The 13,008-nt window shown below is 38.2% G+C and overlaps 1 protein-coding gene across 2 annotated transcripts in view; it reads left to right on the forward strand.

Annotated features, from left to right (window-relative positions):
* The first annotated feature begins 12,680 nt into the window (after positions 1–12,680).
* The window catches only part of CGRRF1 (cell growth regulator with ring finger domain 1), a 50,344-nt gene continuing 50,016 nt past the window's right edge, over positions 12,681–13,008 (forward strand). For both annotated transcript variants that reach the window (XR_003567984.1, XM_027848966.1), the window contains exon 1: positions 12,681–12,873. Coding sequence is in view for 1 of the 2 variants with exons in the window: in XM_027848966.1 (XP_027704767.1) it covers positions 12,770–12,873 (104 nt within the window). In the remaining variant the exon portion in view is untranslated. The remainder of the gene's footprint in view (positions 12,874–13,008) is intronic.

Raw genomic sequence — 13,008 nt, forward strand, 5'->3', positions numbered from 1 at the left:
TACTAAAAGAATTCTAAAAGAATGAGGATACAGGTGCTTCTCTTTCCTTTTTAAAAAATCATAATAAGAGAAAGATTATGGGATAGATTGAATCAAGGAAGTGGAATAACTGAACACTGGGCATTAAACATTCGTTCATATTGAGCCAGAACCTTCCTATGTATTATTATGCCTTGCCTTCTCTTCCATCTAATCCTTTTCTCAATATTTAGCTTCTATACTTTGAAAATGTTTTTTAAATGAACAATTAATCCTCCTCTATGTAACCACCAGGTGTCACTGCTGAGAAAGGCAAATCACACCATTAATCACACTGTACCAGGAAAACATGTTAACGGCACTCACTTCCCTGCCCCTCTTCCTGTGGACAAAAATCAAAGAATAAATGAACTATTGCTCAATGTCAACAGGGCCAGGGGTTTTCAGTAGACTACCCCAGAGATCTGTAGTCCTGTGGTATTTAATATTTTTTATCAATGACTTGGATAAAGGCAGAGATAATATCAAATTTGCAAACAGAAAGTTAGGAGGGTGGCTAACACCATAGAAAACCAGGATCTAAAATGTTTTGATAAGTTAGAGTGTTGGGCTGAATCCAATAAGATTAAATTCAAGAGAGGTCAAAGTAAAGTCTTACATTTGGATAAAAAATCACAAGTCTAAGATAAGGAAATAACTATAGACAGAAGTTGTTCTGGAATAGATGGGGGGGCAGTTAAGTGGAATTTAAAGTTCAAAATGTGTCAGCAGTGTAATGTGACAACCAAAAAAAAAAGATTCAGTGTGACATTAGGCTACATTAAGAAAGGCATAGCTTACAGGAGTAGGGAGGTAATAGTCTCACTGAACTCTGTTTTCATGAGATCTCATCTAGAGACATGCTCAATTCTGAGCACCATGGTTTAAGAAAGATATTGATTATCTGAAGATTGTCTAGAGTAAAGCAAACAGAATGGTAAAGGGCTGTGGTTACATGTCACATGAGGATCAGTTGAAGAAACTGGGCATGAAAAAGAGAAAATTCTGAGGGCACCTAGGTAGCATAGTGGATAGAGCTCCAGCCTTGGAATCAGGAGGACCAGAGTTCAAATTCAGCCTCAGACACTTGACACTTACTAGCTGTGTGACCCTGGACAAGCCACTTAACCCCAATTGCCTCACCAAAAAGCAAAAAAAAAAAAAAAGAGAGAGAGAGAGAGAAGATTCTGAAAGGACTTAATACCTGTCTTTAAGTATTTAAATGAATCTCATCTCAGGAACGCATTATACTTGTTTTCTTTGGCCTCATAGTGCACAACTAAGAGCAATGGGTGGAAAATGCAAAGAAGACAATTTAGGCTTGATATTAGCAAAAACTTCCTGACTTAATTACAGCCATAAAAATGTGTGAGGCATTGCCTTGAAAGATGGTAAGACTCCTCGTAGGTCCTCAAGGAGAGATTAGACAACAATTTATTGAATAAGTTGTGGAGAGATTCATTTGGTGTATAGGTTGGCCTAGATGACTGCTGAAGTCATTTCCAGCACTCAAATTTTTTGATTTTTATGATTTTATTGAAGTTATCCTTTGCTTAGGTCATACAGCTAGGTAAGTAGCATGCTTTCCATTTCCTTTATTCTTATTACTATGCATATTGTTTTGCCTGATTCTGATTAACTCCACATCAGATCATATAAACCTTCCCATGCTCATCTAAATTTTTCAAATTTTTTCTTACAACACAATATTGCATTATATTCATAATAATTTTTCTATTCCCCAATTGATAGGTATCTATTTTATTTGCAGTTCTTTGCTATCATAAGAGGACAATTATGAATATTTTCACTCTGTTCATCTACTCTCCTGCGGAGATCTTTTGTAGCACAGAATGTTACTAACTCTACATTGGCTCTTCCATTTTGAACCCAATAAGGTTCTGCGACCTGGAGTGTTGTCATGATGCTACTTGTCTTTTGGGGCCTGAGCAAACTTCCATAGCCTAGAGGCAGGATCTCTATGGCACTGGAAAGAGAGAGAGGTACCAGGGTATAGCATTGGGTTTTATTGCAATCCTGTTCCGAGTCCTTGGCTACTAATGCAAACCCATATACTGGATCTTGGGGTCAGTTAGTATAGCCTCAAGGCAGGTAAGAGCATGGGTGGTAAGGGAAGGAGTGCTGAGTGAACTCACAGTAGGCTTCAGTTTAGGGGTTTGGTTTTTTTTAACCTTTTGAATTCCAGGTGTTCTAGACCATAGAGATGGCTGAAGTTGCTTTATTTTTGGCTCATAATTTCTGTTTTGGAGAGCTTTGAGAGGTTGTAGGGATCAGAGAAAATATCTAGTCCTCTAGTTTGTTGATCATGTGACCCAAAAGTCTTCCCAACCCCTCTTTAAAAATTTGTGTTACCCAGGAACTATATGAACACAATCACAAAACACTGTTCACACAAATAAAGTCAGATCTAGCTAATTGGAAAAACATCAATTACTCATGGGTAGGCCAAGCTAATACAATAAAAATGACAATTCTACCTAAGCTAATTTACTTATTCAGTGCCATACCAATCAAACTTCCAAAAAATTATTTTATAGAGTTAGAAAAAATAATAACAATATTCATTTGAAATAACAAAAGGTTCAGAATATTAAGGAAACTAATGAAAAGAAATACAGGGGAAGGTGACCTAGTCATTCCAGATATTAAATTGTATTTTAAAGCAGCAATCCTCAAAATTGTTTGGTACTGGCTAAGAAATAGAGTGGTGGATCAGTGGAACAGCTTAAGTATGCAAGACACAGTAGTCAATGAATATAGTAATCTATTATTTGATAAACCCAAAGACCCCAGCTTCTGGGATAAGAACTCACTCTTTGACAAAAACTGCTGGGAAAACTGGAAAGAGCATGGCAGAAACTAGGCATAGATCAAAATCTCACACCACATACCAAAATAAAGTCAAAATGGGTCCATGATTTAGATATAAATGCTGATACTGTAAGCTAACTGGGAGAGCAAGGAATAGTCTACCTATCAGATTTATGGAGAAAAGAAGAATTGATGACCAAACAGAAGATGGAGAACATTATGAAAAGCAAAATGGATAACTCTGATTACATTAAATTGAAAAGTTTTTGCACAAACAAAGCCAATGCCACCAAGATTAGAAGGAAAGTAGAAAATTGGGAAATAATTTTTAAAACCAGTCTCTCTGATAAGGGCCTCATTTCTAAAATATATAGAGAATTAAGTCAAATTTATAAGAATACAAGTCATTCCCCAATTGATAAATGGTCAAAGGATATGAACAGGCAGTTCTCAGATGAAGAAATTAAAGCTATCTATAGTCATATGAAAAAATGCTCTAAATCACTATTGATTAGAGAAATGCAAATCAAAACAACTCTGAGGTACCACATCACACCTATCAAATTGACCAACATGACAAAACAGGAAAACGATAAATATTGGAGAAGATGTGGGAATATTGGAACACTAATGCATTATTGGTGGAGTTGTGAAATGATCCAACCATTCTGGAGAGCAATTTCAAACTATGCCCAAAAGGCTATAAAAATGTTCATGCCCTTTGACCCAGCAATAGCACTTCTAGGGCTATATCCCAAAGAGATCATAAAAATGAGAAAAGGACCCACATGTACAAAAATATTTATAGCAGCTCTTTTTGTGGTGGCAAAGAATTGGAAATTGAGAGAATACCCATCAATTGGGGAATGGCTGAATAAGTTGTGGTATATGAATGTAATGGAATACTATTGTGCTATAAGAAATGATGAACAGGCAGACTTCAGAAAAACCTAGAAAGACTTGTATGGTCTGATGCTAAGTGAAGTGAGCAGAACCAGGAGAACATTGTACACAGTAATAGCCACATTGTGAGATAATATTGATAGACTTAACCCTTCTCAGTAATACAAGGATCTAAGACATCTTCAAAGGCCTCATGATGGAAAATGTTATCCACATCCAAAGAAAGAACCATGGAGTTTGAATGCAGATTGAAGCATACTATTTGCTATTTTTTTCTTCTGTTGTGTTTTGTTTCCTCTTTCTTGTGGTTCCTCCTGTTGGTTCTAATTCTTACTTACAATATCACTAATGTGAAAATATGTTTAATAGGAATGTATATGTATAGCCTATATCAGATTGCACACCGTCCTAGGGAGGGATGTGGGAAGGGGGGGGGATTTAAAACTCAAAAGCTTAAGGAAGTGATGGTTGATAAATCAAAATAAATTACTTTTTTTTTAAAAAAAAAGTTTGTGTTGCTTCTGACTAATCTCTTTCTTCATCTACACTTTCTCTTACCTCCTCCAATTCCCTTAACTCCTCTCCTGTTTTGTTTTTGGGTACAATATATTTCTCTACTGTGTATATGTGTACTCTTCCTTTGACCACTTCAGATTTTAGTGAGAATCAAATGTTACTCACTACTTCCCTCCACACACTTCTACTTGCTGTACAGACTTCTACTTGGTTACTCCATTTATGTGAGATTAATGCCTTCATTCTTCCTCTCCCTTCCTCCCCATTTTTTGAAGTGTATTCTACTTTCCTATCTCTTTCCACTCATATTTTAAAATCATCAAAACATAATAGAATCACTCCCATGCACTCTGTCTAATCAGACTCCCCCTATAATCACTGATGATAGATTTCTCAGGAGATACATGTATTAGCTTCCCACAAAAGAATATATACAGTTTTACCTTGTTTAGTCCACTATGAGAATATGATTGCTCGCTTATGTTTACCTTTTTATGCTTCTTTTAGCTCCTATGTTAATATGTCATATTTTCTACTCGGCTTTAGCCTTTTCATCATTTATGCTTAGAAGTCTTCTACTTTATTAAAAATACATTTCCCCCTGTAGGATTATACTCAGTTTTCCTGGATAAGTTATTCTTCATTTTAAGCTAGAACTTTTATCTTCTGGAATATCATGTTAGAAGTATTCTACTTCTTTATGCTGGTGGCTATTATCTTATTTCATCCTAATTGCAGCTCCTTGGTGTTGGTATTTGAATTCTTTCTGGCTGCTTACATTATTTCTTATTTTATTTAGGAGCTTTGGATTTTTGCTGTAATATTCATAGGAGTTTTCATTTAGAAGGCAGAATTTAACTTCATCAAAAGTAAAGTACAAGCAAAGTTTAGAGAGATGCAAGATTCTTGGCTCAGCAAGAAGGTAGATGAAATTAAGTTTTATGATGATAGTAATAATTCAAAGTACTTTCATGATGCCCTGAAGGCTATTTATGAGCCAAAGACCTATGGTGCATCTCAACTACCCAGTGCTGATAGAGTCACATTGATTAGTGATAAGGACATGATCCTAGAGAGATGGGCCAAACACTTCCATAATGTTTTCAACAGACCATCATCAATCAATGCTGAAACCACTGACCATGTAACCTTAGCTTTAAGTCAATTCCTCTCTAGCCAAATTTCCAACTGAAGAAGAGGTTTTGAAGGTCATTAGGCTTCTCTCCTGTGGCAAAGCACTTGGTGCTGATTCTATGCCAGCTGAGATTTACAAGACATGGAGTCCATTGTTCATACAAAAGCTGATTGAAATTTTCCAGATTATATGGCAAGAAGAAGTTATCCCTCAGGAGTTCAAAGATGCCTCCATCGTCCATCTCTATAAAAGAAAAGGAAATAGGTTGTCCTGTGACAATCACAGTGGGATCTCTTTCTTAGCAAGATTCTTGCCAGAGTCTTCCTTAATAGAATGATCATTCACCTGGAAAGTAATCATCAATCTGAGAGCCAGTATGGCTTCAGAAAGGGCCAAGGAATGGTTGATATGGTGTTTGCTACCCCACAACTCCAGAAGAAATGCCAGGAGCAGAACAGAGGACTGTACACAATGTTTATCAATCTGACCAAAGTCTTTGATACTCAGTTGTGAGGGCTTGTGAAAATCATGGCAAAATTTGGTTGCCCAGAGAAGTTCATCCATATTTATGTCAGCTTCATGATGGCATGCTTGCATAGATTCTGGATAATGGATGATACTCTTGTGCTTTCCCAGTCACCAACAGAATAAAGCAGGACTCTGTGCTTGTTCCCATGCTTTTTAGCATGACATTTTCAGCAATGTTATCAGATGCCTTCAACAAGGATAAAAATGGCATCAAGGTCAGTTATAGTACTGTTGGTAAATTATTTAACTTGAAAAGGCTACATGGCAAGACTACAGTAGGAGAGCTGACTTTTTGTTCACAGATGATTGTGCATTCCATGCAGCCTCTGAAGCAGAGATGCAACAAAGTGTGGATTGATTCGCAGTTGCTTGTTCTAATTTTGGCCTAACAATTAAAACCAAGAAAAAAGAGGTTCTCCACCAGCCAGCATCACACCATCCATATGTGGAACCATTGGTTATAGCAAAAGGAGAAATTTTGAATGGTGTGGATAAGTTCACTTACCTTGGCAGCATACTTTCTAGGGATGTACACATAGATAATGAAGTTGATACACACATTGCCAGAGCTAGCTCAGTGTTTTTAAGGCTCCAAAGGAAAGTGTGGTAGAGAAAAGGTATCAGGCTGTCTACCAAACTGAAGGTCTACAGAACTGTTGTGCTGACCTCATTGTTGTCTGCCTGTGAAACCTGGACAATATACCAGTGCCATGCCAGGAAACTGAATCGCTTCCATTTGAATTGTCTTAGGAAGATTCTGAAGATCATCTGGCAGGATAAGATACCGGACACTAAGGTCCTTTCTTGAGCTGAATTGAGAAGTACTCAAACCCTATTGCAGAGGGTGCAACTTGCACAGGCTAGGCACACTGTGTCAATGCCAAATGTACATTTGCCTGAAGGACTATTTTACAGAGAACTCACACAAGGCAAGTGCTCAGACAGAAGTCAGAAGAAGTGATACAAGGACTTTCTCAAGGTTTCTCTGAAGAACTTTGGAATCAATTTGTAGAAGAAGGTGCTATGCTCTATGAGCAAAGCAGAATTGCAGTAGTATAAATTTGTGACTTCTACATTCCAAATGTTCATGAAGACTATTTGTGACCAACCTGTGGCAGAGCCTTTGGAGATTGTCTGATCAGCCACAGTTGGACACACTGTACATTGACTTCAACATAGTGCTATCATTTTGGTCCTTTTCAAACAAGGATAATAAATATATAACATTCTCTTTTTCATCTCTATACCTTTGTACAGGTTACACTCAACCTTGAAATATATTCCCTCCTCATAGTCTTTTTTTAGAATCCCTAGCTTCCTTCAGAGGTCAACTCAAGTTCTAGCTCTTATAAGACAATAACAATAGCTAATTTTATAACATTTACTATGTACCAGGCACTCTAAGTGTTTTTAACAATTATTATCTTATTTGATCCTCACAACAACCAGAGAGGTAGGTGCTATAATTATCCCCACTGAGGCACACTGGGGTTAAATGACTTGCTCAGGGTCACACAGCTAATAAGTGTCTGAGATTAGATTTTAACTCAGGTCTTCTTGACTTAAGGCCTAGTACTCTATCCACTGCACCACCTAGGAAGCCTACAGGTAATTATTTACTATTTTTTATTTAATTTTGCATTTAGTTATTTTTCCCAAAATAATAATAAGTAAACATTTATACAGCACTTTAAGATTTGCAAAGTACTTTACATGTATTGTTTCATTTGATCCTCACAAAAACTCTGGGAGAAAAGTTCTGTTGTTATATGAGAAAATTGAGGGTTAGGAAGGGTTAAATGGTTTCCCTAAAGTTATATAGCTAACTAAGGTTATATAAGTGTCAGAGGCAGGATTTGAACTTGGAATTTTCTAATTACAGCTCCAGCTCTCCATCCTTTATACCACTTTGGACTGAATGTCCAAAGATAGACTGTAAACACCCTCAAGGTAAGTAATGTTTGTTTTTGTATTTATAATACATATCTACCTACTGCAGTGTCTGACACAAAGTACTTGGTTCATAGACATTTATTGAACTGAATCAAATCAAATATTTAATTTGGAAGTACAAATTCAGGGTGAGGTGGGAAGTATACTGTAAACACTAAAAGCTGAAGTTCTGAGATCATATTAATGGGACAGTTTCTGTATAAGAAAGAGTATTCCATAATTTAGGGATAAGGGGATTGGGGCTGGACTTGTGATTAACTTAGAATAGGAAACTGCTGGTTGAGAAAATTTCCTCTACCAATGCAGATTAATACTTTCTCTACATTTTACTGTCTTAGAAAGTTGCTTAGAGCTCTGAAAGGTTAAATGTGCCCAGGGTCACACATAGCCAGTATGGGTCAGAGATAGGGCAGAAATGAGAAGCTAAGCCTCTCAGAAAAAAAAAAAAACAGTCATGCACTTCTTTGCTTATCCATTTAGAGTTCATCTCTCACATTCTTGAAGAAGGGAGATGCAGGTGTTGTTGCAGAACCAAACCCTAACCCTATATACTCTGCCTCTGACTCTAACCCTAACCCTAAGCTTAGGACAATACCTCTCCTTTCTCCTCTCCTCACCCTCCTTCAAGAGTTCCTCAAAACTCCCTTTATAAGCAAAAAACCTCCACCTTCCCATCTGAGATCTAATTATTCATTAGTTTCCACTCCTCCCAAGGTAGGAAGAACTACAGCTCCCAGCGTCTTTGTAGACAGCCAGATTGTTAACAGAGATTATTACATTCCTTCCTGGGGTTTGTAATTTTGCTGTCCCTTGCAAAATAAGCTATAACAAGCCTGATACCTGTGCTCATATAAAATAACATCAAATAACAGAATAAAAGTTATTAACTATTATCCCAGGAAGTCACTTTAGAATACCCACACACAGCAAATACCAAAAAAACAAACCAAAACACCCACCTCCACCACCCGCACACTGCAGAGAAGTACTTAACAGGTTGCTTCAGTGACTACCAGTCTAAATTACATGCAGGACATAATATGCACATTTCACAGCAGGACAAACATATCCATAAAACAAAAGCAAATGAGCATAGAAATAATAATGATAGAGCTACTAACCAGTATGATAAACCAACTAGAAAACCAAGCAAGATAAACAAACAAATGGAGCTACAAAACAGGTATTTTGCTAATACAAAGCAAAAATCGTGACATAGAAATCTAATAAGCAAAAGCATACTTGAATAAACACATGCATTTACGGACATCTACAATTGCATTCAAGGCATATATTATATTGCAAGGTAAATATTGGCATTCTTGTCTGGCTACATTGTAACCATTTCCCAGTTTCATCTGGGATGTTGTAAATTATCTATTCACTGAGAGCGGATATATCTGCCACTATACCCTAATGCCAGCCTCTGTTATAGGCTAATCATAATCTTCATCTAAATTAGAGTCTTATCTACCTAAATATAAGAGGTCCAGGCTAGATAGTCACACTACTGTGTGACTGCCTAGGGGAAATGTCTGTCCCCAAGGAGTTCTTATGGCTAAAGTATTAGGCAGAATAGGTGTTGCCACTGGATTCAGTTGATTTTCTTCATTTGAATTGGTTATTGGAGTATAGCATACAGGGTCTTTGTCTTTTGAAACGTCTGTTTCTGATCCCTTGTCTGGATGGACAATCTTTGAATGACTGTCAGGTGAATTCTTGCTTAGAGTCTGCTGAAGTAAGCATCTCCCAGCCTTAGTCTTCCCAATTAACTCACCAGTTTGCAATAAGTGAATGTGATGAATTGTCCTTACTGGTCCCTCCACTAGTCTCAGGGGCTATTTTGTAAACAGGCAAGTTGCCTGGCCTCTCCACAACTAGGTATGGAATAACATTCCATTTCATTTCATCATGGTAAATGTTTAATAATCATTCTCTGAAAACACACAAAAAATTAAGTTTAATCTTCACTATTAACATTTTTTCCTTCACTTTCTTATATCTAGAAAATCAAGAAAACAATAAATTAAGTCTTTATTCATAATGTTTACTGATTTCTGAGGTATAAATGCTCACGATGAAAATTTAACAATTGGCTCTTTTGCTGGTTTGAATGGCTCCAGTACACACCTTTTTCTGCTAATTTGTGTGTCCCATGAACAATAAGATTTCTTAGCAGGACACTGTCACTTTATCAAAAGTCCTGACAACGAACAGGAACATCATATCCCCTTGTTTCCTTTAACATTCTTTTTTTTTTTTGATGATGTAGCAAGGTGTAATTTTTTAAACTTCTCTCTCAATCTGAGAAACATTCTAGTCATGAACATCTACATGTAGTCTCTCTCTGTCTCTCTCCTCAGAGACCCCAAAACATAGCTCAAAAGGTAGGTGTTGCTGACACTGAAACAGTGGGTATAGGGTAATGCATATGACATTATTCCTGGAAGAGTTGTATACATATATACCAGAAATGCTATATGCTGGTTACACTGAGGTTTTTGTTCTGGTCTTAGTGTCCCTAATATGTTTATCAGTGTGGTTGAAATGTTCAGATTATGGGTCCCTTTGATGGTAAGGTGCTTCCTACATTTCTTGATGTCAGGCAGAGACAACATTTCTTTGAGTATTATACTACTAAAGTCACTACCTTCGTCTGAGGGGATCCTTGTAGGAAGTCCATACATAGAAATACTTCTCCCACAATACATTCATAGCTGTGGAGGCTTTATGGTTTCTTATTGGAGATGCCTGAGTATGACTACTAAAGCCATCTATCACAACCAATATATTCTTGCTATCTCCTTCCAGTGGTAGAAGTTAATGCAAATGAATTCCAAAAGTTTTCTAGTACTCATATTATCCAAATAAGCCAAATGTGTTGATAGTACTTTGCAAGCAGTGAGCAGAAGTCTCACATCTCTCAGTGATATCTGTCTTGGATCAGTAAAATATTTTTCTTTCTACCCTTTCTACCTTTCTACCTCTCCTTTCTTAACTCATATGTCCAAAACCATCACATAAAGCTTTCATGGCCATTGAGTGATACGACTTGGGCATCCAACTGCTTCCTGATACTATTGAGTGAGATTAATAACAGTCTGGTACAGTACTTCATTGCACAGCTCCAACTTCTGCCATTGTCTCAACAATACAGTGCTATTAGAAGCATTATTTGACAATGCCACCTTACTTAGTCTTGGCTTGTGTTACTTCACACAGCCCTTTGTCAATTTTCTGTTCCCTTCAAATGATACACAGGCAACTGAGTCAACAGAAGTTGGTTCAATGAAATGAGATTCATGTATGCTGCTGGTATGCAGTCTGGATCTGGTGGGTTATCCATACATATCCCACATCCCATTCATCCAGTGGAAACACATTTGTTTCCAATGCCACTTCCAGGTTCTTGATCTACCACCATCACTCTGAAATTTCTCTTTTGAAGTTTACTCATTCCACATGTACGACTCAATTAAAATTCTGGTAGTTATTTCCCAACCTCCAGGACACCCCTTCTTTCCTCAATGAATTCAGTGCCTGACTTTATTTGTTATGTAACTTCAACTGGGTCCATATGACTGCAAGGCAATTCTTTAACACCATCCAAATAACATTATCCCACTCACCACAGCAGCTCTTCCAAAATTTTCCATCCCTCCTCAAAACTCCCCTACCCTCCTGAGAACCTTGCTTCATATTTTACTGAAATATAGGGTCATTTGCAAAAACAAAAATATAGGGTCATTTGCAAAAACAAAAACAAACAAACAAAAAACCCTCCCTCTTCTCTTCCTCATATCACATCACCCAGATGCCTTCTGCCACTATTTCTTACTTCATCCCATTCTCATATAATGAGGTGGCCCTTCTCCTTGTCAATGCAAAACCCTCATTTTATCCCAGCAGACTTCCTCCTTATTATTCTCATTCTCACCTATCTTCAATCTTTCCTGCTGCTTCGTCTGGTGGCTGCTTTCCTACTGTCTACAAACATTCCCACATCTCTTCTACCCTCAAAAAACCCTCATTTGATCCCTCCCCGCTAGTTTTTGTCCCATTTGTCTCCCTTTTGTGGCTAAATTCCTTGAGAAGGCCATTTACGATAATAGGTTCCACTATTTCCTTTTCATTCACTCTTCTTAACTCACTACAGTCTGGCTTCTAACCTCATCATTCAACCAAAACTGCTCTCTCCAAAGTTATTAACGATCTCTTAATTGCCAAATCTAATCGGCCTTTTCTCAGTTATCATTCTTCTCAACCTCCCTGTAGCCTTTGACAATGTCCGTCATCCTCCACTCTTTAGTTTTTTGTGACACTACTCTTTCTCCTACTTCTCCCACCTAACTACTTTTAGTCTCCCTTCTATTTTCACCTAGGTTTCACCCTCTGTGTGCCCCCCGGGGTTCTGTCCTGGGTCCTCTTCTCTTTTACCCTTATACTATTTCATCTGGTGATCTCATCATCTTCCATAAATTCAATGATCATATCTATGCTAATAATTCTCACATCTATTTATCCACCCTTAATCTCTCTGCTAATTTTCATTCTCCCATCTGGAACTGGAAGGCCTGTAACTCAACATATCCAAAACGGAACTCGAAGTCTCTCTTCTTCTTAACTCCTTTAGCATTGTTGAGGGCACCTCCATCCTACCACTCACCAAGGCAAAAGGGCTGGGCCTCTCCACCCCATCAATGTTCTGATTGGTTCCCAGACTCGAGATATTCAGATTCCAGGGTTTCACTTTCGTCCACAACATCGGGAGAGCGCGAAGCCAGCAGGTTTGTCCACGCTGGCTTCCCATAGTCAGCAGGATTTCCGGGATACTTCACTCGGGTCAGGGCTGGACAGGGCTGGGATCCTGGCCGAGTTTACCCGATGGCTGCTGTGTTTCTGGTGATGCTCTACGAGTATTCACCACTCTTTTACATCGCCGTGGTCTTCACCTGCTTTATTGTGACCACCGGCCTGGTGCTGGGATGGTAAGGGGCCTGGGGTGAGGGGGGAGCCGGCTTCTAGGCCGGGCGTGGGGGGAGGTCATGGTCACCGGGGAGGGGATGACAGCGGGAGGAGACGAGGGACGCGGCCCCGAGGCCCGTGGGAAGTCCCCTCTGACC

The sequence above is a fragment of the Vombatus ursinus genome, unplaced genomic scaffold (genome assembly GCF_900497805.2).
Source record: "Vombatus ursinus unplaced genomic scaffold, bare-nosed wombat genome assembly UNPS02007284.1, whole genome shotgun sequence".
Lineage (NCBI taxonomy): Eukaryota > Metazoa > Chordata > Mammalia > Diprotodontia > Vombatidae > Vombatus > Vombatus ursinus.